The sequence below is a fragment of the Carassius carassius genome, chromosome 37, assembly GCF_963082965.1.
Source record: "Carassius carassius chromosome 37, fCarCar2.1, whole genome shotgun sequence".
NCBI classification, from domain to species: domain Eukaryota; kingdom Metazoa; phylum Chordata; class Actinopteri; order Cypriniformes; family Cyprinidae; genus Carassius; species Carassius carassius.
In genome coordinates this window covers 13,540,117-13,566,274 of record NC_081791.1, presented here as the reverse complement: position 1 = coordinate 13,566,274, position 26,158 = coordinate 13,540,117, and the positions used below count along the sequence as shown (strand labels likewise).

General features: G+C 35.8%; 3 protein-coding genes and 1 pseudogene across 3 annotated transcripts in view; 1 reads left to right on the top strand and 3 right to left on the bottom strand.

Moving 5' to 3' along the window:
• LOC132118065 (N-fatty-acyl-amino acid synthase/hydrolase PM20D1.1-like) overlaps nt 1-26,158 on the top strand; it is a 324,185-nt gene that overhangs the window by 26,106 nt on the left and 271,921 nt on the right. The gene's annotated exons all lie outside the window — the stretch shown is intronic.
• Nucleotides 4,908-26,158, bottom strand: part of LOC132118055 (acidic mammalian chitinase-like) — a 71,577-nt gene continuing 50,326 nt past the window's right edge. The window contains exon 12 of the transcript XR_009425877.1: nt 4,908-5,125. The gene's annotated coding sequence lies outside the window, so the exon portion shown is untranslated. The remainder of the gene's footprint in view (nt 5,126-26,158) is intronic.
• Nucleotides 5,119-14,384, bottom strand: LOC132118056 (acidic mammalian chitinase-like). Its single transcript, XM_059527558.1, has 11 exons — nt 14,272-14,384; nt 14,152-14,178; nt 13,725-13,929; nt 13,360-13,416; nt 13,108-13,273; nt 12,593-12,717; nt 12,342-12,465; nt 6,420-6,608; nt 6,198-6,314; nt 5,980-6,112; nt 5,119-5,354 (listed from the first exon to the last, which is right to left on the bottom strand). The coding sequence occupies exons 1-11, from the start codon at nt 14,297-14,299 to the stop codon at nt 5,149-5,151; spliced, it is 1,377 nt and encodes a 458-aa protein (XP_059383541.1). The 5' UTR covers nt 14,300-14,384; the 3' UTR covers nt 5,119-5,148.
• LOC132118058 (acidic mammalian chitinase-like) overlaps nt 24,958-26,158 on the bottom strand; it is a 30,287-nt pseudogene continuing 29,086 nt past the window's right edge.

The window sequence follows — 26,158 nt, the reverse complement described above, 5'->3', positions numbered from 1 at the left end:
TTTCGGAGATGCTGTGTGTTTCACTGTGAAAGAGAAACTACTTTGTTTGGCCTTCCAAAAGAGGACAATATCCGCTTCAACATGCTTGGGGCTGATGCATGCTGGTGGCTGAGGAAGTATATTAATTTCATGCTGCGAATCGGCTTTCACTGTGGACGAAGCAAAGTCCTGCCCGGAGTCATCACATGTGGTTGCTGCAAGCCCCCGGGCAGCTGCGCCATTCCTCAGTCAAGCCCACAGTGTGTGACACATTATATAGAAGACTCTCGTAGGTAATAGCTATAGTTAGTTTATTTACCACTTCACAACTTCAGTAAATTAGTCAACATTATGCTTTTCTACAGCCATATTATGCTATACCTAATCTTTTTCAGATAACAAGTAAAGAAATGTTTTTAAAAAACTGCTTGCAATTATATATTTATTGAAGTGTTAACTTCAAACTTTTTACAAAAAAGATTTAAATGTCTTAAAAGTTATCCATGCAACTTTTTCTGTATCCCAAATGTTCATAAGGCATATATGGTAGAGTTTGCTGAGAAACAAATCGAAAATGTAATCTATTTTTATTCGAGTCAGCACGCCAAAAGGACAAAAGCGAGTCATTTTGAATCATCAAGACAAATAAAATCATGACACTAAACACGATTCTTTCTGATGGACAGGCAGTGCTGGATAGACACATGTAAGGTGGATTACATAATATAACTCCAAAAAATAAGTGCTTTTAATTAGACTATATGACATTTTAAAATACTTGTAATCAGTTATTTTTTCATAATTTATTGATTATGACTGATTCTTTTTTTTTATCTTTTAAAATTTCCTTCATACAATAGTCTACCACTTATACAGATTCACCTATTGATGTGGCTATAATAGATACAAAAATAATTAAAACTTTACAACATTTCAACATTGCATCAACTATATTGTTATGATATACATTTTTTATTTGAATTATCACTCTTATTTAATCATGTATTACCATGTCTTTGGAAGACTTTTGTCTTTCAAACACATTTAAATGCACAATTAATGTTATTTCATATTTACATGTAATGCAGGGATTTCCAAACTTTTTTTGTCAGATGAACCTCTTTAACTTCATATATTTACCTGAATTTAAGGTAATAAGTTAATAAGTAATGCATTTGCATGCTCACAGTTATTTAATGTTGGTTAATGGTCACATGACATGCAAGCAAATAAAATGTTTCATCTTTTTGAGTAAGTGTTTTATTTTGGTTGTTGTTCATTAAAATTATTTTATTTTATGATTAAATGAATTATTAGCAAATAATTAAACTCACAATCACCCTGTAGTTTCTTCATGAACCCCAGTTTGGGAAACCTTGACTTCATCTTGTTAAAAACAATGAATGGAATATATTTTCTTTCTCTTTCTATTTTAAAACCCTTTAACTGTCACCCCGTCCCGTATACAGGACGCCTACATTTACTTCACTATATTACAATTAAATCTAATTTAATCTTGACAAACTATATATCGTTTGAAAGGTCTAAGACTCCCAAATATATATTTTACCAATGTTTTTTGTAAAAAATTATGTAGGAAAATTAATAGATTAATTTATGACAAGAGTGAACCCTTAAAAATCTACATTATAACAGGAGTTCTGACTGTTGTTAAAAAAAAAAAAAACTTCTTCATTGCCTTTTTCTCTATCACATTTTAGAAATCATAAGAAATTATATATCAACTTAAAATTTCAAAATTCATCCTTTAAAACCCACTTAAAAAATCAGACATTGCATTACCATGTAAATGGTACATCAATATCATGTTACAAAAAGTTTTCATTCATGAATTATAAAAATTTAAGTTTGTTAAAAATGTGAGTGATAGTTAAGGGGTTTAAATCAACATGATACAGGAATATTCTATTTAGATCAATGTAATAAACTAGTTGGCACATAAGTAATCTAAAAAGACCATAACTGTTTATGTAATGGATTAAATTACTAATTTGCTCATTCATCTGAACAGACTCATTCAATCTGATTCAATATAATTCTGATAGCTATAAACTTTTGCTCTGCACATCTTCACTCTCGAGGGGGATTTCACCCAAAAACGTGTCATCAGCTACGCACCCTAATGTGCATCCATTCATTTGGCAGATGCTTTTATCCAAAGTGACTTTATACAATACTATAGCTAATGTCATATACACTGTTTGTATTTCTATTCAAACCTTATTACCTCTAAGTACTGAGTTTTGGGTTGAAGTCCATTGACAACTTGGAGACTACTCTGTTGTCATCCTTACTTCCTTTAAAGCTCAATAGCATTTGCGGAGAAAGACTTACAGTCATGAAAACAACTGTAATGTGTTCATTTAGTCAAGTCAAGTCACCTTTATTTATATAGCACTTTAAACAAAATACATTGCATCAAAGCAACTGAACAACATTCATTAGGAAAACAGTGTATCAATAATGCAAAATGACAGTTAAATGCAGTTCATCATTGAATTCAGTGATATCATCTCTGTTCAGTTAAATAGTGTCTGTGCATTTATTTTCAATCAAGTCAACGATATCGCTGTAGATGAAGTGATCCCAACTAAGCAAGCCAGAGGTGACAGCGGCAAGGAACCGAAACTGCATCGGTGACAGAATGGAGAAAAAACCTTGGGAGAAACCAGGCTCAGTTGGGGGCCAGTTCTCCTCTGACCAGACGAAACCAGTAGTTCAATTCCAGGCCACAGCAAACAGGGCCGGCCCTGACCAATTTGCTGCCCTAGGCAAGATTTTACCTGGCGCCCCATGCATCACATCCCATTTCACCCTGTCATTGTGTTCATGATTTAGCATATATATATATATATATATATATATATATATATATATATTCACACACACACACACACACACACACACATTACAGCAGAACTGTTTCCAGCACTCATAATAAATCATCATATTAGAATGATATCTAAAGGATCATGTGATAGACCGGATGTCACATGTGACACTGAAGAATGGAGTAATGATGCTGAAAATTCAGCTTTGCATCACAGAAATAAATGATAATTTAAAGTATAATAAATTGAAAACAAATTATTTTAAATTGTAATAATATATCACAATATTACATTTTTTTTCTGTATTTTTGATCAAATAAATGCAGGCTTGATGAGCAGAAGAAACTTCTCTCAAAAACATTCAAAATAGTAATGTTTCCAAACTTTTGGCCTGTACTGTATCCCCCCAAAACTGCACAACTGTAGAGTAAAACATTAATAAAAAAGTGATAATAAAAAATGCGTCTTAAAACTGACATGATTGTACAAAATCACAGTCTGGGGACTCAGAACTCAGAACAACTGCTAACATTTAGTTTAAGGTAAAAATAACTGCCATGAAATTATAGTATCTTACTTCTATGCAATAAATTGTTCATTCACTACATCTCTTTACCTCTGTCTTTATCCTCTTCTCTTCTTTTTGGCACTGTATCTATCGCAGACTATGCTCATTTATAATGTGTCATGTAAATTCGGCCTTCCGTCACAATCAGGAAACTTTCACCGTGTCTAGAACTGGCGCGAGCTGCCAGGCCCGTTTCTACGAGCTGTGTGTTAACAAAAGCAGTGCTGTCTACATTGGATGCGGCATCGGGCACGCTACACAACAAATTACCAACAACTGATCGTAGGGTGTTATGGGAAGTGTTACATGTCATTTATTTACATGTCAAATACAAGAGACACTTTATACATTTTTAATATGTATAAAAATAGATTGTACATTTAGCAGACACTTTTATCCAAAGCAACTTACAGTGCATCAACAAATTTTACCTAACATGAGTTTCCTGGGAATCAAACCCACAGCCTTGCGCTGCTAACGCAACAGTCTACCACTTGAGCCACAGGAACACATTGTAAATAATTTAGGTAAAAACAAAAGACTGTATAAAAACAGGTAAAAACGAGGCCCATATATCACTTTCTGGTAAATTTCTGGGAAACTTTTTTGATGTTAATATGAGTTTTAATGTCAGAAATAATTTCACCACCATAATAACACTGTTAAAATACATAATGTAGGCTAATACAAAATATAAAATAACATGTTATTACAAATGCCTGAAAAGGGAGACAAAGGGCAATTGCTGCTGTTTCACTTACAGGAAAATCAAATCCTTGTTTAGGCTATTGTCCAAACATTTAATTCAAATAATCTCTAAATCTTTAATTTTTGGTATAGATGACACAGCCTTTATAATTTCTTCAACAAAAAACATATGGACATCACAACCCTTACAAAAATAAACCATGGTTTTATCATAGTAAAACTACTTAATTTTCTTTTGCATGATTTGCAAATGCTTATGATGATCTGAATGCTTAACACTATAAAATAAATTAGAGTCATAATAAAGTCAAAGCCAAAGTCAGGTAAATGTCGAGAGCTACAATTGTAATTTATAAATAATACAAATGTATTTATTTACTTAAATATTTTTTTTATTAAAGTTCTATTTTGACCCCTAGTAGGTGTTTTTGTTGTTTTCATGATATTTGAGAAAGGTGGGCACAACAATACAATCCTGCTTAAGGCACCCATTTTGCCAATAGATTATTAATTAAAAATGTTGTTAGACTGTAGTCAACATTTACCTCTGCACATCACCTGCATCACAAAGCTGTTGCTCAACACAAAGTTATTGTTATTGGTTATTTAAATGTCACTTTGAATGACATCCGTGACTACGGATTACAAAATTACAGTAAATATTTTACAGTAATAGTTTTAATTATCTCAAGGTGGTTTATTGTTTATTTGTTTAGTTTACAAACAAAAATACAGTAGATGGGTGTTCTTTTTTATTTGAATAAATATTCTAACATCGTAATAAAAACCCCCAGATTTAAATGTAAAAATTAGCACTTATCAGGTTAGTTTTAATCAGACAAGTAAGACCGTGCTTCCTTTTTAAAGAAACATCAAAATGTAGCATATTATTTTATTAAAGTAGTATTATATCATATATGTCTTTAAAAAAAAAAAAACCTTAACAGAAAACAGAAAACGTAAAGGTAAAGTGTGAAATTATTATGCCATTACTGATACCAAATAGTTTTGCAAAACCCTGCCAAAGTTCTTAACATTTCCCTAGTAGGAGTGGAACAGAGAAAACATGTTAATTTTTACGCCAGTTGCAGCACATGCAGCCAGGATTGAAGACAGTCCCATCAGGGCAATGCATTTTATGGGGCATGCGATTAGAACATGAGGTCTTGTGGCATAAGATCCAGCGCTGGATGCTGTTGTGGTCTTACCAGGCTCATGTGTTGGATTTGGTGAAACTGGTGGTAAATCTGGAGGAAGAAAATTGAATTGGATTTTTTTATCAACTAGTTAAAATAGAAAAAAAATTTTTTTTTGGAATGATTAATCTATTTTATTACACAACTTCCTGGAATAGCAGAAGCTTTAAAATAACGTAGCGGTAATTAACCATTATGAACAAATTTCAAGTTAAATCAACATTTTACAGATATGCATTAATTTAATGAGAGTAGCACTGCTCATTATAATTATTGTACAGTCAGTCATTATCACAAAATAAACTGTGACAGACCTGTAGAATATCTATTCTTTTTATCATCTTAAAAAGTACTTAAAAGGCAATCACGATATTAATTATAATGATTTATCAGATGTATGGAAGATAATTTTTGAAAGAAAAAATTATGGATTTGTGAATTTATAATTATGACAGATCATAATATATTTCATATATAATATAAATCATAATTGTGAATCTCAGTTTCTACTTTTTGTCTTATAATTATAACTTAGTATCTCATCATTTCAAATTCTTGTCTCATAATTATAAAGTAAGTTTTTTACAGTCTGTTCATGTCATAATTTTGATTTACCAAAGAATTATTTTTTCCCCTTCTGTGACAATAATGCCCTTGATTAAGATATGAGATGTACCTCTATTAAGAAGTGTGCTGAGATGTCCAATGAGAGGGTATTTGCCCTGATCACAGAACTGTCCTGTAAAGTCATCAAGATCCAGAGCCCAGACGAAAGCTCCTCCAAACTTTTCCTCCTTTAGGTAGTTCACCTAAAGCAGAAAAGATGTAGTTATTTTGAGCATGAGAGCTGCATTACATTTCATGTATTTCCCAATCTTTATGATATATCCTTACCTTTATCTCAAAGCTTTCCTTGTTGTCGAATCCCACCCATTCATATCCTTTTGTTGCATAAGGAACTTTCTGATCCTCAATCCATTCCACAGAGGTTCCTTGAAGAAAAGTACAGATCTGATGGGAGATTATCGGTTCATTACTCTTCTGATTTTATTTTACACAATCAAATAACAAGCTGTAATGCACAGTAAATGCATGTGTTCAAGTTGAAGGTAAGACCTCATAATAGGACCAGAATCCGGCCTCTCTGGTGTATTTTCCAGCTGATCCAGAACCATTAGCTGGAGCTCCAAGTCCATTGGGTCCAGAAAGTGAAGACAGACGAAATGTTCTTCCATATGTAGCAAAGCCCATCCTCAGCTTCTCCACAGGAGCGCCCTCATCTCTCCAGTATTTCATTGCAAAATCCTGCATTGTCATGACAAATCACTTAATGATGTTTTATTAACAAGGTTCGGGAGGAGCACGATCAGATAATCATCTTGGCACAAGTGCATCTCGTTTAGCTAACCATCTTAACTAGCACTACAAACTTATATATATGTAGTCTTCCTACCTCTGTCCTACGACAGTTTTTTGGCATTCAGTTTTGCTCCTTTGGCCTTAATAATCACAGACTCAATTTTTTCGGTACAACGAGGAGATCTGTACTGGGGATTTTTCGTATCCTCCGTCGCAACCTGCCAGCCCTAAGCATACCCCTTTACACTTTATCTCCAGGCTTCATCATCACAGACGAATCATTCTCAAGGAGGCTAAACAAAGCAGAGCTGTACAATCTATTCTTCATCTTTCAAATTATCCAAGTCGGCCAATAGATCGAGCATAGCCCCGAATCTCCTCATAGACCTGGATCTCCTCGAGTTTTGGGTTGCAGCAGCAGGACTCAAATAAGCCTGGGCCGTGCCCCAGTTCTAACCGCAGCAAAACCTCATTCGCTTCCCGATTTGGCTCAACTTTTTCACCGTGGATCTTCCGGATGCAGTGCGGCATGTAGCCAGGCCTTGAGCTCTTGTAGCCATAAACATGGATACTATATTTACTTATGTCTATGCTTGTTACAGTCGCTAGCGTGAGGCTGCCTCAGCTAATAGCATAGGCTGTGTTGCAAATTAAGTTTTTAAGTAAAGATGCTAAAGGTTAAAGTTTTTAAATGACATGATTTGTGTTTCTTTGTTTATAGACCTCACAAAGGCGTTTGATACTGTGGACCATCCATTACTGGTTAATACCCTGCTGAGAGCCGGCATTGGATGTAATTCGATCAAATGGTTCCATAGCTTCTTGATCAATCATTCGCAAATGGTTAAATATGGCAACGACATGTCAAACCCAGTTCTTGTTATGAAGGGTGTTCCACAAGGTTCAGTTTTGGGACCCTTGGTTTTCCTAGTTTATATTAATAATATTTGTGATAAGTTTAAATTTTGTAAGTATCATCTGTATGCAGATGAAACAGTTTTGTATTCCTGTGCTCCCACAGCTGAGTTAGCCTTTTCAAATTTGCAGGCAGATTTTGAAACCCTGCAATATGCTCTACAAGATTTGAAGCTGTTGTTAAACCCTCATAAAACTAAAGTTATGGCTTTTACTACTGGGCGAACAAAGCTACCATCTGTCTCCATCACGTCACTGGATGGAGTTTGTATCCAGTCTGTAGATAATTACAAATATCTGGGATTTTGGATGGATATTAATCTAAACTTTAAATACTTTAAATAAAATTCACATTGGGTTTTTTGTATAGGCTAAAGTCCTGTTTTTCATTGGCTCCACGAAAACGCTTAGTTGCTAGCCTTTTTCTGTCTCAGACTGATTACGGGGATACTATCTACAGATTTGCCTCTCTGTCCACCTTGTCCAAACTTGACCCCCTTTATCACTCTGCTCTCAGATATGTCACTAACTCTAGTTTTAGGACACATCATTGTATATTGTAAAGTATGGTAGGATGGTCATCCCTTCATTTGCGCAGACTTGAACATTGTTATGTTTTAATTTACAAAGTTATTTTAGGAAAACTTCCAAATTATTTAAATAGGAAATTTTTATCTTTTCAAAGCTGTCATAATCTCAGGTCACATAACTGCCTACAGTTCAAAGTGCCAGCTATTAGATCAGAGGCTGGAAAGCTAAGCCTGTTTTATTATGGCCCTTGGTCTTGGAATGATGTGCAGACCAAACTCAAACTACAATCCCTCATCTCTTTAAATTATTTTAAACATAGAATAAAGGATCTGGTCACTGCTAATTGCAGTTGTTTTGCCAATTCTACTACCACTTAACTCCTTTTTTTAAACTTATGATTTAATAATGTCGTATCTGTGATCAGTATTATGTAAGGTTTTGTGTAATATCTAAATGTATGCACTGCTGTGCTGTGTTTCAATGTTGTATTATATTTTGTTGTGGAGACTTGTTTGTTGAGTTTTCTGTTGTATCAAATGATGATGTTGTTTTGTTTTTATTGTGGCTTGTTATATGTTTAATTCCGCTATTCGACCCTGTCTTGACCAGGTCTCATTTGTAAAAGAGGTTTTAACCTCAATGTGACTTTCCTGTTTAAATAAAGGTTAAGAAGATTTTTTAAGATCAATTTTGTAGAATACAATGAAATTACTCACATTTCTGTCATTTTACCTGTATTTTAAATCCCTCATCGTACTCAGATCGATAGGATGGAAATTGATTTGACAAATTAAGTTCAACGCTGTACCTAAATAATTTAAAATAATAGGCAAAAACTAATAGCCAAGGAGTATCAAAGAAACCATAAAAATGATTGAACAACTACAACTGGCAACCTAATTTGCATGCATTGTGCACACTGTTAGGCACCTCTCTCCATGTCTCTACCAGCCGATGAGCTGCTTGGCTGGGTAGATGTTTCAATACTTACTGCTTTTTGTGTGGTTAAGAGGAAAAGCATGTATTTTGTCATTTTTTTTTTTTTTTTTTTTATTGTCAAAGACGTAATTTCTCCTACTAACCACTCTCTCTTTTCAGTGGTCTCCAGCTCCCGTAACACATGCTTGTGAAGCTGTTTCTGCTAGCTGTGCAAGGCTGCACAGGCTCCTCAGCATTTCCCCCCGAATATCACAAGCCCCCATGGACTACAGCTGCTTATGCTGGCAAGACATGCCCTCACATCTCAGTCTTTTCCTCCTGCTACTTCTAATCCTTTTCCTTTTCAGCGGCCTTCAGCTCGCATAGCAGATGCTAGCATGAGGCTTCCTCTGCTAGCCATGCAGGATGCACAGGCTCTTCAGGATGTCAATCCAATCCACTCCCTCCCTGTGGCCTACAGCAGCTAAAGGAAGCGTGACACTGTCTCCACTTGTAACTCAGGCCAAAACATCCCAGGCTTTTTCTCTAGTTACTAATGACCAATTTTTCTTTTCAGTGGCCTCCTGCTCCCATAGAAGATGATTTAAACGTCAGGCTGCCTCTGCTGACAGTTGCAGCCCATGCTCCTCTTCCTCATAGCTCCCTACTTCATTTAAAATGACGTTGTTTTCCAGATCAAGTTCCGGCTCTCCTTGAGCTTCAAGACAAAGCAAGTTTAGGTCGTGCCCCAGATTCAGACGCTTCTCACATTGCACTGCCTCCCTCCTCCTCTCAGCTAATCACTGCATGTAACATCGCCCACTGGCATGGCTTCTCAACCGCCATTCCTGATTTGTCTATACTTGATAGTGAAACTATCGCTTACTTCATTAAATAAAGATGGCCCAAGAAAGGAAAGGCCACTCCATATACATGTTTTATCTCCAATTCAACCTTATCAGGCTCCCTTTTCTTATGTCCAACTCCGGAATGCTCAATCTAAATCTGCACTGGACCATCTCTTCGTCGATGACTCTAACCATCCTGTTACACGTTTTTGATTCCAAAAACCCTCTAAACTGATCCTTGCTCAGTCAGCCTTTCCCGCAGAAAAGTTTCCAGTCACTCATTTTGTGAAAAAAAAAATGCAAATAAATTAATGATTAAATGAAATTTTAAGTGTTTTTAATTCATTTTATTTACTCGATTATGCAGTAAGTCCCCACTCCTTTGGGCAAAGTAAGGGCCTTCCAGCCATCGTTACAAACATCCTCACCTATTCAGCATTGGACAGGGCTCTCCCTTTTGGTGCAGCAGGGCAGTGGCTCCCTTCGATCGCAGTGTGAGCCTTCTGTCTGTTGTTGAGTTGCGTCAAACCATGCCTCATATCCAGTCGCAAAGGGGACTCTCCCTTCCAGTGCAGCAGAGCTTCAGCTCCCTTCGGATGCAGCAAGAGTCCCTCCATCAGTCGCGTTTAATTGCTTATTCAGCATAAAACAGGACAAGGGCTCCCCTTCCGGTCCAGCAGATCCACGGCACCCTTAGGTCGCAGGGTGAACCCCCTGTCTGAGATATGTTGCATGCTCAATGGTGGTCAGGGATCTCCCTCCTGGTGGAGTAAAGCCACTGGCTCTCTTCGGTTGCAGTAGGAGCCCTCCATCTGATGAGTCAAAACGCGCCTCGTATCTCCTTGCCTATTCAGTATCTGACGAGGCTCTCCCTTCTGGTGCAGCAGACCCACGGCTCCCTTCGGTCGCAGTGAGAGCCCTTCATCAGATGCATCAAACCGCGCCTCATACTCAGCCGCAAGAGGGACTCTCCCTTCCGGTGCAGCAGAGCCACAGCTCCCTTCGGATGCAGCAAGAATCCCTCATTAGATATCTGTCATTGTGCTCCTCTCATAGCAGCACGGAGGGCTCGCCAGTAAGACGTGGCGAGCCGCAGCTCTCGTCAAACACTGCATGGGCTCTCCCGGTCGCTCTGTGCCTTCTCTCTTCTCAGCACGCATATTTGAGGGGGCAACCAAATTTAGCTCTCTGGCTGCTGTCCTATGCCTTTTAAGCTTCTTTTGGGAAGTTCTTTGGGTTCAGGCTATGTTTCGGGCCCGGACCCCTCCCCCAGGACAACGCGCCAAACTATGCTTACTATTTGCTATCAGATTAGATGTAAGGGTGAACTTGTGAAATTATGTTTTATTAACAAGGTTCGGGAGGAGCACAATCAGATAATCATCCAATTTGGCACAGGTGCATCTCGTTTAGCTAACCATCTTAACTAGCACGCCAAGTGTCCCTTATGAAACAAAAATATATTGCAGTATATTGGAAAATATCATGTAATATATTAGGCATATATTCTTATATATATTTATTTTTTCCAATAAAAAGCTTTTGACTCACAGCTTGTAAGTCATTTTTTTATATTTAAGAACTTGCCACTGATGATTCAACAAGTTTTAAGCAGTGTAGAGTACCGCTTGTTGTTCATAATTTTTTTCTGATCACAAATGCAGACATAGTTATATGTTTACACAGTCTGATACACAACGCATAAAAACACAGCATAAGTCATCTCGCTGTTCAGAACGGTGAGCTTTGTAAAAAAATTACGCGTTTGCAACGTCACATGACCCCTTTAAACCTTTATGACTAAGTTCAGTGAATCAAGAACATGATAAGTCTTCTGCTCCAAGTTCCAGTTGACCTAAATGTAGGGTCGGACTTAGTGATTTGGGGGCCAAATCTCTCTCTCTCTCTCTCTCTCCCTTTATTATGCTTTACCAAATTTTTTTGGATAACAAGTGAAGACGTAATTTACAAAACTGCTTGCAATTGTATAATGAATGAATTGTTAACTTCTTCAAAATTTTTACATAAAGGATTCAAATGTCATAAAAGTTCGTTTGCTGATCCATGCAGCTCGTTCTGTATCCCAAGTGTTCCCTCTTCAGCTCCGGCCACACCACTAGCACACCAAGTGTATGTATATGCAGTCTTCCTACCTCTGTCCTACAACAGTTTTTCGCCATCCCTCCTCCATCCCAACTCCTCACTTCTAATATATTTTTCATCCCAAATTAGGGGTAGGGGAGATCTTTGGGTTCGGGCTATGTTCCGGGCCCGGACCCCTCCCCCAGGTCAGCACAATAAAATATGCTTACTATTTGCTATCAGATTAGATTTAAGGGTGAACTTGTGAATTTCATGTTGCATGTTTCCAGCTTCTTGATATTTGGAATGACTCACAGTCTCATTCACAATCATTTAAATGTTACGCATGAAGTTAAGAATACAGTACGATATATGTCCGTCTTACAGTGTTATAGTAGATGTTGCCTCCTGGGTATCCAGAGCCAGCGTACAGAGGACTGTTGTGCCTGGTGAAATTTTCAAACGAACCGTAGAAGTCATAGGTCATCACATTAATGAAGTCCAAATACCTGCATTACCAGAAGTTCAGAGTCATCAGCTCAGACTCAAGACATTGAAGCAAATAATGAGGCAGACTGTGTGGGTCTTGGCCAGACTACATATTCATTTGATTCATATTCATTTTAAAATTCTTACTTGGCAATTTCTGCAATTTCATAAGCATCATCAATGGTTCCTTTAAAAGCAGCCACTGCAGCAGTGACCATGAGTCTGGGACGTTCAGTGGCAGCACTCTCTGCCTCATAGGCTTCCAAGAGCTCCTGTAATAGTCAAAGTAAATTATAATGGAAATATAATGGGAAAAAAAATGAAAATAAATTATACTGGGATTCAAAATCTAATATAAACTTGTAAATAAACAAAGTTTTTGGATTTAGAAAAATGTTACATAAATAAATGTTATGAGGTAAAATGAATAAGACAGTTTTCACTGAAGCTTAAGATGCTCAGAACCCTTGAAGTTTAAAACAAACTTGTGTAAGCTCAAATACTTACAAAAGAAAAGAGTATTTTCACTAGTGGAATTATCTATTATCTTTATTGTTTTGTACTTAAGCATTCAACCATGTTATCATCTCATCATATAAACAGCATAATTCGATTTTTAAAACTATTGTATTGTGTAAAAATATCTGTAAATACTGCAGTACCTTACAGAGCAGAGTGAACCTCTGCTTGTCTTCTGGAGGACTTCCACGGGAACCCGGATACTCCCAGTCCAGATCCAGACCATCAAAGCCATGTTTCCTCAGAAATGTGATGGAGGACTGAATAAACGTCTGCCTGTTTGCTGATGTGGACACCATGATGCTAAACCTGATGAGAAGTACCATGAAGATGAAATAAACAGTTATGTTTAACACACATCCTTCAAAATTCACTGTTTTAAGCAGGATTCTTACTGTTCTGAGCCAAAGCTCCATCCTCCGACAGCCAAGAGAGTCTTCAAGCCGGGATTTCTGTCAAGTCAAATATTTGTATCATTATTCACTTTAATGTCTCTGTCAAATTATCACTACACTCTTAAAAAACAAGGTTCCAAAAGAGGGTTTTCAGAACAATGCAATAGAAGAACCAGTTTTGGTTCCCCAAATAACTTTTCAGTTAACAGTTCTTGAAAGAAACATTTATTTTTTACATTGTCGAGGACCTTTAGTGGAACGAATAGTTTTAGAACCTTTATTTTTAAGATTGTATTCAAAACTACATAATGTATTCTATTTGATTATAAAACGCATTCACAAACAAAACATCAGATAGCACATACTTTTCCTTTAGTCCATTGAAAGATTTGTACAGAGTTTCATCATTAGATTCAGAAGTGATCAACTCATTTGTCGAATTAATGACGGAAAAAGCATAAATTAAATGAGTGCACAGATGTGGATCCACATTTTCTGGCATGTACTTGCCAACACCAGGTCTGTACTGAGACCAGTTTGTGAAGTAGCATATCAGTTCGGAGGCACATCCTGAAAGAAATAATATAATATAATATAATATAATATAATATAATATAATATAATATAATATAATATAATATAATATAATATAATATAATATAATATAATATAATATAATATAATATAATATAATATAATATAATATAATATAATATAATATAATATAATATAATATAATACTCATTATTATTATTTTTAGGAATTGAAAAACAAATAAAAAAACTAAAATACCTAAGTGACACAATGCCAGGGAAAAACCTGAAAGACAAAACAGAATGTTACAGTTTATAACATATAAAAAACTCCAAGGCCAACAAGCTCTTTCATTCTGTAAGATCAAAAATGACTTACCAGCTAGAAAAATAAATTTGGTCATCATAATGTGATGGTTGTATCAGTCAAGAAATTCTGTCTGCTACTGTTGTATGAAAGACAGAAGTTATCATTTATATAACACGTCAGTGTCACTCCTTCATATACCAATGATTAAGAAACGTAAGTAGACTGAATTTCCCTGAAATAGCTTTTCCCTTTGTCATTGGCCCAGCATGTTATAACAGTCAGAGACTTTGTTCCATTGTTTAAAGGGGTCATATAATGCAATTAAAATTTTTCCTTTATCTTTAGAGTGTTACAAGCTCATGGTGCATAAAGATGATCTGTAAAGTTGCAAAGACTAAAGTCTCAAATCCAAAGAGATATTCTTTATCAAAGTTAAGACTTGTCCATGCCCTCCTAAAATGGCTCGTTCAAACTCGCCCCCACATATCTACGTCACTGTGTGGGAAGAAAGAAGGCATAACTTTTATTCTTGGTGTAATATTGTTGTTACCGCCGTGTTTTGGAGATGCTGTGTGTTTTGTTGTGAAATCAAAACGACTTTGTTTAGCCTTCCAAAAGAGGACGATGTCCACTTCGTCATGTCTAGAGCTGATCTGTGCTGGTTGCTGAGGAAATACATAAATTTTGTGCTGTGGATCGGCTTTCACTGTGGACGAAGCGGAGTCCAGCCCGGAGTCGTCACATGTGGTTGCGACAAGCCCCTGTCCGGCCGTGTCGTTCTCAAGTCTGCTAGCCATTCCTCATCAAACCCGCCATGTGTGACACATTTCATGGAGGACATCATATTATTTAAAAAAATCTATAAACTATGAAGCAAAAAACTAGTGTAACGAAGAGGCTGAGGCAGAATAAAAAAAAAAAAGTGAAGTGACATTCAGCCAAGTATGGTGACCCATACTCAGAATTTGTGCTCTGCATTTAACCCATCCGAAATGCACACACACAGAGCAGTGAACACACACACACACTGTGAGCACACACCCGGAGCAGTGGGCAGCCATTTATGCTGCGGCGCCCGGGGAGCAGTTGGGGGTTCAATGCCTTGCTCAAGGGCACCTAAGTCGTGGTATTGAAAGTGGAGAGAGAACTGTACATGCCGGCCCGGGACTCGAACTCACAACCTTTCGATTGGGAATCCGACTCTCTAACCATTAGGCCACGACTTCCCCTAAAAATGTGAATCCATTTGCAGGAGTTTATTAAAGGAAGATCTTACAATCAGAGTCGTGTAACCAGGCAAAGTGTCAATACCGTAAGGGCAGTCCGATCTTTCAACATACAAAGGGGTAATCCAGTAGGCAGAGACGAGTAGGTAGGCGAACAGGTCAAACACAAAAAACAGTCCAATCAAACAGTAAATCCAAAGGGGCAATCCAAGAGATGTGAATGAGGTAACAGGCAGAATTGTGAAAAAAACAGGCAGTCAGAATACGCACAAGGAAAACGCTTGGTAAGGCAGGTTAACTGGCAATACTTCGCAGTGAAGTGACATGCTGACACATGTTAAATAGTCCCAAACAGGAAATGACTGTAGAAGCAGAGGGAGTGGCGAACAGTCAATACTCCAGTGAGGGCTCCCTCTGCTGGCGTGGCATTACAACTAGACATATGGTCATGGGCGGATCTACAGGGGGGCAAGGGGGGGCAGGTGCCCCCCCACTCTAGAGCCTTGCCCCCCAAGCTGCCCCCCTAACTTTAATGATCCAAAAACTGTACTTACAAAAACAACCCACCACTATGTCCAATACATTTACCAAAAGTGAACAATTTAATTTTTAATTTTAAATGTATTATTCGCCCTTCCCCCCTGCCCCTCAAATACTTAGTTACGTCCCTGATTCAAACGTGCAGAGCGGCGTTCGCTCAGTCTGGCTCATACACACAACGAGTCTGCTTCGGTGCGGTGGCCCTGCAACCAGAGACTGAACTGCCCCGGACAGATCCTCTGAAGGTGAAGTGAGTTTCCCCAGGTGTAGTTTAAACACACGTTTAACTTAAAGTTAAATTTGTAATGAATGTATTGTATGCTAAAGACGATTCAGCATCAGCAAAAACAGCGAGTCTATTACGTTAGGCAAAATCAGCGGTCAAATCGCTCCCTCGTGATTTGTAAGAGCACTCTTCTCTTTGATTAGCCTGATTTTGATTTTAGTAAAGACAAGAACAGCTTAATAAAAAATATAAAATATTGAGGGCCAGCGCTAGGGCTGGGCTAATGGGGCTTAAGCCCCGAAAGTTTTTAGTAAAGCCCCGAATATTTTGCTAACTTGTCTTTCTCACAGAGCAAAACAATTCATCAGAAAAACAAATGTGAATAAGATTACAGCGGCCGCGATTAACTAATCATGAACAGTGCATATTACATTTTTATTTATATTTTTCCCTTTGCATTAAAGGTACTTTAGACGTGCTTTTGCAACGTTGAGCATTGTAGCCAATCACAGACATGTCTGTTGATCACATCGGCCAATCAGAGGCGTTTAAATGAGTCGCTGTGCTGAAGATGTTCACGTTCGCAAACCTGTCATTATTATTGGCAATGAACTTAAGATGCAGATAAGAGATTCACTTGATATTATTATTGATGCTGCTCTGATGCACTACATTACGCAACTCTCTGTTTGTTGTTAGGAAGACTAAAAGTTCAGCGGTCTAGCTCATCAATGTCAAAATTATTAAATAAGTTAACAAATGCCTGGTAAAATGTAAGTAGATAATTTAATATTTGACTGTTTTACAATAGAAAAGTTCAACTTTTTTTATCTATTTATTAAATTTTGCCTTTTTGAATTGAAAATATGCTATAATTTCCTTGATTCATTTATGTAAATTAAAAATAAAATATTAGTTGCAAATAGTTACAATTATTTCACTAATACAACAAGCCTTTCTTTTTCTTTATTCCCTTAAATCGCTTTAATAATTAATTAATTACTTTAAATAAAAATACCCAATTTAAGTTTGGGCTGTTACGTTACAACACACAATACAGTGCCAGTTAGGAGATCGATCATTTGATAAGCTAAGCCTAAGCAGTCCTTTTAAATCCAATTCCTCTCAGATATCACAGCAATGAAACCAGGTTACAACTGGGGAAATAACAAATACAATAGAATTAAGTAGTCTAAACATAACTGGTGTGTGTGTTGTGAATTAAAAAACGTTGTAGTGTGTAAGGGCATGATTAAACAATAACTACTGTAGTTTAAAATTGTTTTTGTGTTTTTTTTTAAAGCAATTCATATATAGGGATTCCATGTACCCCTGCCACCCTGCCAAGACCTCTTGCCACCCCTTTGCCCCCCCATGCAAAATTGTCTAGATCCGCCACTGCATATGGTATTTTTTGAAAGCGTATAACCCGAGCGGCAACCTCCCACTCTCTCTAGTGAAGCCAATAAGGAAGTGACTAAAATTGCAATTCATCGACTGGCCGCTTGAGGCTGGCTGCAAAAGAGAGTCAATCCCATAGACTCCCCATGTTAAAATGCCCAACTTTACAGCAGAAAAAAACATGTTTTCAGCCTGGTTCAAAAAATGATTTTGGTCTATATAGCTAATTTTGCCCTTCATGACAACTGTGAGGGGGGTGAATTTTTTTATAACTCATCCATTTAAATTATAAGCCTTAAATTTCTGCATAATTAAGGGCGTGGCCACTTGAGTGAGAGGTGAATTGCCACTGCTGTCACAGCCGTCGCGCTAGGTGGGCGTGGCTTCAGCAACCAGCTCCCGCCCTTTTGCCCATTTTCGATTGTCCGGGAGAGTCGAGCGGTGACGCGCTGCCAAGATGGCGAAGGCTCGCTCTGCACACTTTAGGCTTCAAAAACTCTCTTCAGGAGTCTACGGGTGACGTCACGGACACTACGTCCATGTTTTTATACAGTCTATGGTATAACCTCTGCTTTCTTGCAAGTCCCATGATACCTGGCAGAGGTGGGTAGTAACGAGTTACATTTACTTCGTTACATTTACTTCGTTACATTTACTTCGTTACATTTACTTGAGTATTTTTTGGGGGTAACTAATAATTTTTGGAGTATATTTAAAGATGGGTACTTTCACTCTTACTTGAGTAAATTGTTTGGGAAAAATCTGTACTTTTACTTCGTTACTGTGGGCGACGCTCCTCTCGTTACTTTATCTTAATGCAATAAATGTTATAATGCTTCAGTTTATTCCAAACGCGCCGTCTACTTTTCTCTGGACAATGAGTGATGCCCATTCGCAAATGATTCATTCTTTTGAGTCAACTCTGTTCAAAGGCTTGATCAAACCAATTGGCAAACGAGTGAATTGGTTCATGAATCAGTTTGAATGATTCGTTCAGTTCCCTGCCGCACGCGCTGAGCTTCTGAAGCGGTTCACTCAGAGTTGTGTTTAAGAACATCAGCAGTGGTGAAAACGTGGCTATGGAACTGCACTGAATTGAAAGCAAATCTGCAAAGCATATTATTATTTGCTTGCGATGGAGATCCTTATTAGATGAACACCGCGTTTGCTGTCTACTGTTTAACAGGTAACAGGTAATAACTTGGGCTACATTCGATTACAGTACACGATACCACTGTGACATTAGTTTGTGTGGCTTATAACAGAGGGGAGTCAAGTTGAATGCAGCTTCCAAAAGACAAAAAATAGCCGATTAAGATTTTATTAATTTTAATACAATCACACCGGTGCGAGTACGTTCAGCGAGTCAGATCTGTGATCGCTTGCTGGCGCTGAGCCAGAGATAGATGCGTTTTTACAGCGCTGGCCATTATTAACCAATCACACAAGATTATGTTGAGCTTTTGAATGCAATGGCCAATCAGAGGCATTCAGATGAGTCTGATAATGTAAATGTTACTTGCTCTCTTTCTGAACAATGAAAGATTAGTAGCAATTTTTATATCACATTAACGTTCAATGTTAAATTCACATTTAATATAAAGTCAGTTGTATTAAAAATATGTTATGGCATGAGACCTATATCTGTTACTTAAGTAAACAGGGTTTTATAATAAATTACATAATTAGGCTACTTTGACCATCGTATATTATTGTTATTAACATTCTATGAAATGTGAGAATCAAGATATTTCATTATATAGTTCATGCGTCTTGGAATGTTTCTAATAAAAATGAAAAAAATTAATAAATAATGCTTAATAATAATTTGCCAATATGCTGTTGTGGCTGCTGTGTGTCACATGATGACCCCCATATGCCTAGACACAATTAATTATGATATTTCCACAATATTTACGCTTGCAGAAATATACTTCTGCGTGCAGACAGAAGAAGATCCGTCAATGGGCATTTGGTTCGTTATGTTCAGATGTTCGGTAACTTAGCAGTCATGTGAGGAGTTTTCTTTCTTCTCTGTGTCAGAGGTTATTTATACATATATAATACATACTTTAAAATATAATTTATTTTGTGATGCAAATTTTCATCAGCTGTTACTCACAATTTTCCCCTTGAGAAAATCAGACAAAAATGTTCATATTTCATATTTATAGTACGTACACAAACTCACCAAACATAGACAAGTCACACGTCAAATGAAAGCTCTCACTCTCAGGAATGTTTGTTTCACAGATCGTATACATTACAGTGACATAACAAACAATAATTTTCAAAAGAATCACGAAAACTGAAATGACTCCTGTAAACAAGCAAACTTATGAATCATATTTCTGCGCTGATAACTACATCTGTGCTCACATACTAGCCTAAAATCCTATATCAGCTTTTACTTTAGGTTGTTTTCTTCAATATGAGACCATTTTTATCAATTTATTCCAAAGTATGTGGGTAGTGCTGACTTCTGCAGGGAAATAGACCTAACAGGTCCTAAATAACAGACTCCTAAATAAAATTCTTAATTTAAAAATAATAAAAATCTGACTTTTGTCTGTTTATTGTAATATTGTAAAAATACAAAATATGCAATATCTTACCCTTGTGTTAAACTCCAAAGAGTTTTCTGTAAAATGAGATCATTTCTATCAATTTATTCCAAAGTATGTTGGTAGGGCTGTCTTTTAAGTTAAGGTATGCCTACTGCTTTCAGAAATAAAAAACGGTGACTGTGAAAGTACACTTGGAGACTCTAGCGCCACCTTGTGGTTAAAGCTAAATAACTTTTGCTGAGAATATGTTATCGACAAAATTCGTTTTTCTCCTGTTTATTGCCCCCTAGTGGAATCAAAAGAGATTTTCTCAAGCAACAGACCAAACATTATTCAAACATCAAATTACAGACTCTTAAATAAAAACTTAATTAAAAACTTAATAAAAATCTGACTTTTTGTCAGTATTTATCACAGTAGTGTAAACATATAAAATACAAAATATGCAATGTTTTACACATGTTTTAAAATGAGACCTTTTGTATCAATTTATTTCAAAGTATGCGAGTAGGGCTCTTTTTTAAATTCTGGTATGCCTAATTCTGTAAAACAATCCAAAATATGCTGCAAAGCTGAAGAGCATATATGGTAGAGTTTGCTGAGAAACAAATCGAAAATGTAATCTATTTTTATTCGAGTCAGCACGCCAAAAGGACAAAAGCGAGTCATTTTGAATCATCAAGACAAATAAAATCATGACACTAAACACGATTCTTTCTGATGGACAGGCAGTGCTGGATAGACACATGTAAGGTGGATTACATAATATAACTCCAAAAAATAAGTGCTTTTAATTAGACTATATGACATTTTAAAATACTTGTAATCAGTTTTTTTTTCATGATTTATTGATTATGACTGATTCTTTTTTTCATCTTTTAAATTTTCCTTCATACAATAGCCTACCACTTATACAGATTCAGATAGTTTTCTACCTATTGATGTGGCTATAATAGCTACAAAAATAATTAAACATTTACAACATTTCAACATTGCATCAACTATATTGTTATGATATACATTTTTTATTTGAATTATCACTCTTATTTAATCATGAATTACCATGTCTTTGGAAGACTTTTGTCTTTCAAACACATTTAAATGCACAATTAATGTTATTTCATATTTAAATGTAATGCAGGGATTTTAAAACTTTTTTTGTCAGATGAACCTCTTTAACTTCATATATTTACCTGAATTTAAGGTAATAAGTTAATAAGTAATGCATTTGCATGCTCACAGTTCTTTAATGTTGGTTAATGGTCACATGACATGCAAGCAAATAAAATATTTCATCTTTTTGAGTAAGTGTTTTATTTTGATTGTTGTTCATTTAAAATTATTTAATTTTCAATTTTAATGATTATATGAATTATTAGCTTATAATTAAACTCACAATCCTCCTGCAGTTTCTTCATGAACCCTAGTTTGGGAAACCTTGACTTCATCTTGTTAAAAACAATGAATGGAATATATTTTCTTTCTCTTTCTATTTTAAATCAATATGATACAGGAATATTCTATTTAGATCAATGTAATAAACTAGTTGGCACATAAGTAATCTAAAAAGACTTCATTCATCTGAACAGACTCATTCAATCTGATTCAATATAATTCTGATAGCTATAAACTTTTGCTCTACACATCTTCACTCTCGAGGGGGATTTCACCCAAAAACGTGTCATCAGCTACGCACCCTAATGTGCATCCATTCATTTGGCAGATGCTTTTATCAAAGTGACTTTATACAGTACTATAACTAATGTCATATACACTGTTTGTATTTCTATTCAAACCTTATTACCTCTAAGTACTGAGTTTTGGGTTGAAGTCCATTGACAACTTGGAGACTACTCTGTTGTCATCCTTACTTCCTTTAAAGCTCAATAGCATTTGAGGAGAAAGACTTACAGTCATGAAAACAACTGTAATGTGTTCATACATGTGAAATACATTACACACCTTATACATTTTTAATATGTATAAAAATAGATTGTACATAATCTAGGTAAAAACAAAAGACTGTATAAAAACAGGTAAAAACGAGGCCCATATATCACTTTCTGGTAAATTACTGGGAAACTTTTTTGATGTTAATAATGAGTTTTAATGTCAGAAATAACCATTCACCACCATAATAACACTGTTAAAATACATAATGTAGGCTAATACAAAATATACAATAACATGTTATTACAAATGCCTGCAAAGGGATACAAAGGGTAATTGCTGCTGTTACACTTACAGGCTACTGGCCAAACATTTAATTCAGATATTCATTAAATCTTTCATTTTTGGCCACCTTTTTGGTATAGTGATTTTATTTTGTGTTTTTTGTTCTGTCGCTGTCATACTGTTGCACTGCGGAGCTTCTATCATGAAAACAAATTCCTCGTATGTGTAAACATACCTGGCAATAAAGCTCATTCTGATTCTGATTCTATAGATGACACAGCCTTTATAATTTCTTCAACAGAAAACATGTGGACAACACAACCCTTACAAAAATAAGCCACGGTTTTATCATAGTAAAACTACTTAATTTTCTTCTGCATGATTTCCGAATGCTTTAGACTATAAACTAAATTAGAATCATAATAAAGTCAAAGCTTAGGTAATGTTTGAGAGCTACAATTGTAATTTGTTAATAATACAATTGATTGACTTTTTCATTTTTTTAAATTAAAGTTCTATTTTGACCCCTAGTAGGTGTTTTTGTTGTTGTTGTTGTTGTTGTTGTTTTTTTCATGATATTTGAGAAAGGTGGGCACAACAATTCAATCCATTTTAGGGCACCCATTTTGCCAATAGATTATTAATTAAAAATGTTGTTAGACAGAAGTGATTTATGTCTGGATCTGTGAACATTTACCTCTGCATATCACCTGCCTCACAAACCTGTTGCTCAACACAAAGTTATTGTTATTGGTTGTGTAAATGTCACTTTGAATCCCTCATTAATTTTGCACTGAAATGGTCAGTAATTACAGATTACAAAATTACAGTAAATATATTACAATAATAGCTTTAATTACCAACCTGATTTCAAAAAAGTTGGGACACTACAAATTGTGAATAAAAACAGAATGCAATGATGTGGAGGTTTCAAATGTCAATATTTTATTCAGAATACAACATAGATGACAAAAAAAAAATTTTAACTTAGAAAATGTATCATTTTAAGGGAAAAATAAGTTGATTTTAAATTTCATGGCATCAACACATCTCAAAAAAGTTGGGACAAGGCCATGTTTACCACTGTGTGGCATCCCCTCTTCTTTTTATAACAGTCTGCAAATGTCTGGGGACTGAAGAGACAAGTTGCTCAAGTTTAGGAATAGGAATGTTGTCACATTCTTTTCCAAAAAGAACTTCAAATTTTGTTTTGTCTGACAACAGAACAGTTTTCTACTTTGCCACGGTCTATTTTAAATGAGCCTGCGCTTCTGGTTCATGTTAAGATATGGCTTCTTTTTTGACCTATTGAGTTTTAGCCGACAAGGTCGAATGGCACTGTGGATTGTGTTCACTGACAATGTTTTCTGGAAGTATTCCTGAGTTCCATGTTGTGATTTCCATCACAGTAGCATTCCTGTTATATAACACGGACAGTGTTTTCTCTACTTCCTGTTGGCCTGCTGCAAATCATAGCTCCGTGTAGCTGTTTTTATTTTATTTTTTCTCTAGAATCTTTATCTTACTATCACTCTCTGTTTTTTAAAGTGGTAAAATATAACTTAATTCACACCATATTTCTGATATTATCGACCAATCTTATCAGATTAACTTTGATAGTTCACTTTTATTTTATATCCGTGAGTGCAGTACACCTGCAAAGCGTTATCACTCGTTAGCTTGTCATTGTGGTGATCCTCTGCCAATCTTGACTTCTGAGAGACACTGCCACTCTGAGAGGCTCTTTTTATACCCTATCATGTTGCCAATTGACCTAATAAGTTGCAAATTGGTCCTCCAGCTGTTCCTTATATGTAACTTCATATAACTTTTCCGGCCTCTTATTGCTACCTGTCCCAACTTTTTGGGAATGTGTAGCTCTCATGAAATCCAAAATGAGCCAATATTTGGCATGACATTTCAAAATGTCTCACTTTCAACATTTGATATGTTATCTATATTCTATTGTGAATAAAATATAAGTTTATGAGATTTGTTAATTATTCTATTCCTTTTTTACTCACAATTTGTGCAGTGTCCCGACTTTTTTGGAACTGGGTTTGTATTATGACTGATTATGTCTGGATATAAACATTTACCACTGCATATCACCTGTAACTCGACACAAAGGTATTGTTATCGGTTGATTAAATGTTACTTTGAATCCTTAGTGATTTTTGCACTGAAATGGAATGTGCTGAGACTGAAAATGACTGTAGATTTTTCACATTAATCGTTTTGAAATGTCAAGAATGTTACATGAATTTTTCATTTCAAGTTTAAATTAATAAATTGTTTTAATGGAAACAGATGGTTGTTCTTTCTTATTTATTTTTTAATGAATATTCATACATTGAAAAAAAAACTTTATCTTAAAATGTTTAGAAATGTCACAAGCTTATCAATGCAGTCCCACTTTAAATTTAAAAACTGCAGACGACTAATGCTTAATCAGGTTAGTTTTATTCAGACAAATTAGACAGACTGCACCCGTTATAAAACAACAATTTATGAATTTATTATTTTTTTACTATATATATATATATATATTTTACTATATATAGTATATATATATATATATATATATATATATATATATATATACACACACACACACACACACACACACACACACACACACACACACACACACACACACACACACACACACACACAGATATATATACTGGCAAAATTCAACACATTTTCTTTGCAGAGGTGGAGCACTGATTAAGGCCAGTCGCAGCACAAGCAGTCAGGATTGAAGACAGTCCCATCAGGGCAATGCAATTTATGGGGCATTCCATTAGAACACTGAATGAAGGTCGCAGGGTCGTCTGGGTTTAAATATAACCCATTCTGTTTGCCTTCACAGAATTCTGAGGGAACTGTCGGGACAACATGAGGTCTTGTGGCATGAGATACAGTGGTGGATGTTGTTGTGGTCTCATCAGGCTCATGTGTTGTGTTCGGAGAGACAGGTGGGAAATCTGGAGGAGGAAATTTCATTTTGATATTTTATCTTAGTTTTCTAGGTATTTATCTAGTATATTACATGGCTTTCTGGAATAGCTGTGCAATAAGCGGGATATTGTACAGTCAGTCATTATCGCAAAATAAACTATGACAGGGTGACGCAGAACTTATCTTTATATAATTTTTATAGTACACGTTTGTTAAAAAGGCAGTCACACAATTAATTATAACAAGGGAATGTATGGAATCCCGTTTCCTCCACCCAAAAAAAAAAAAAAAAAATATGGCATAAAAAGTCATAATTATTACATAAAAGGTCAAAATGATGAGATGCTAAGTTATAATTATAATGAAAAATTTATGGAATATTAAGTCAGTTACAAGATCAATAGTCTAAATTATGAGATACTAAGTAAACTTATTAATTATTATAACTCATAACTCTGCATATCACCTGCATCACAAAGCTTATGCTCAACACAAAGTTATTGTTATTGGTTGTGTAAATGTCACTTAAGACACAACAAAATGTAACATATTATTTTATGAAAGTAGTATTATATAATAGCTTTTAAAGGGGTCATATGATGCTATTTTAAAGATCATCATTTTGTGTATTTGGTTTAACAGAATATGTTGACATGCTTTAATGTTCAAAAAACACATTTTTTAAATACTGTATTGTAGTTCCTCTATGCACTGCCTCTCTCAAACGTGTCATTTTTTACAAAGCTCCTCCTTCCGATAAACACAGTCTGCTATGATTGGCCAACTGACCCAGTGCATTGTGATTGGTCGAAAACCACAAGCATGCATAAGAAATGTAACGCCCCTTTCCATAATCG

Excerpts from the sequence above, each read along its gene's own strand:
- LOC132118056 (XM_059527558.1), bottom strand. The coding sequence starts at position 14,299 with ATGATGACCAAATTTATTTTTCTAGCTG. Across the intron at positions 12,718-13,107 it reads GGTTCACTCTGCTCTGTAAG|GAGCTCTTGGAAGCCTATGA; the intron begins GTACTGCAGTAT and ends TGACTATTACAG. Across the intron at positions 6,609-12,341 it reads GCAACATCTACTATAACACT|GATTTTGCAATGAAATACTG; the intron begins GTAAGACGGACA and ends ATGACAATGCAG.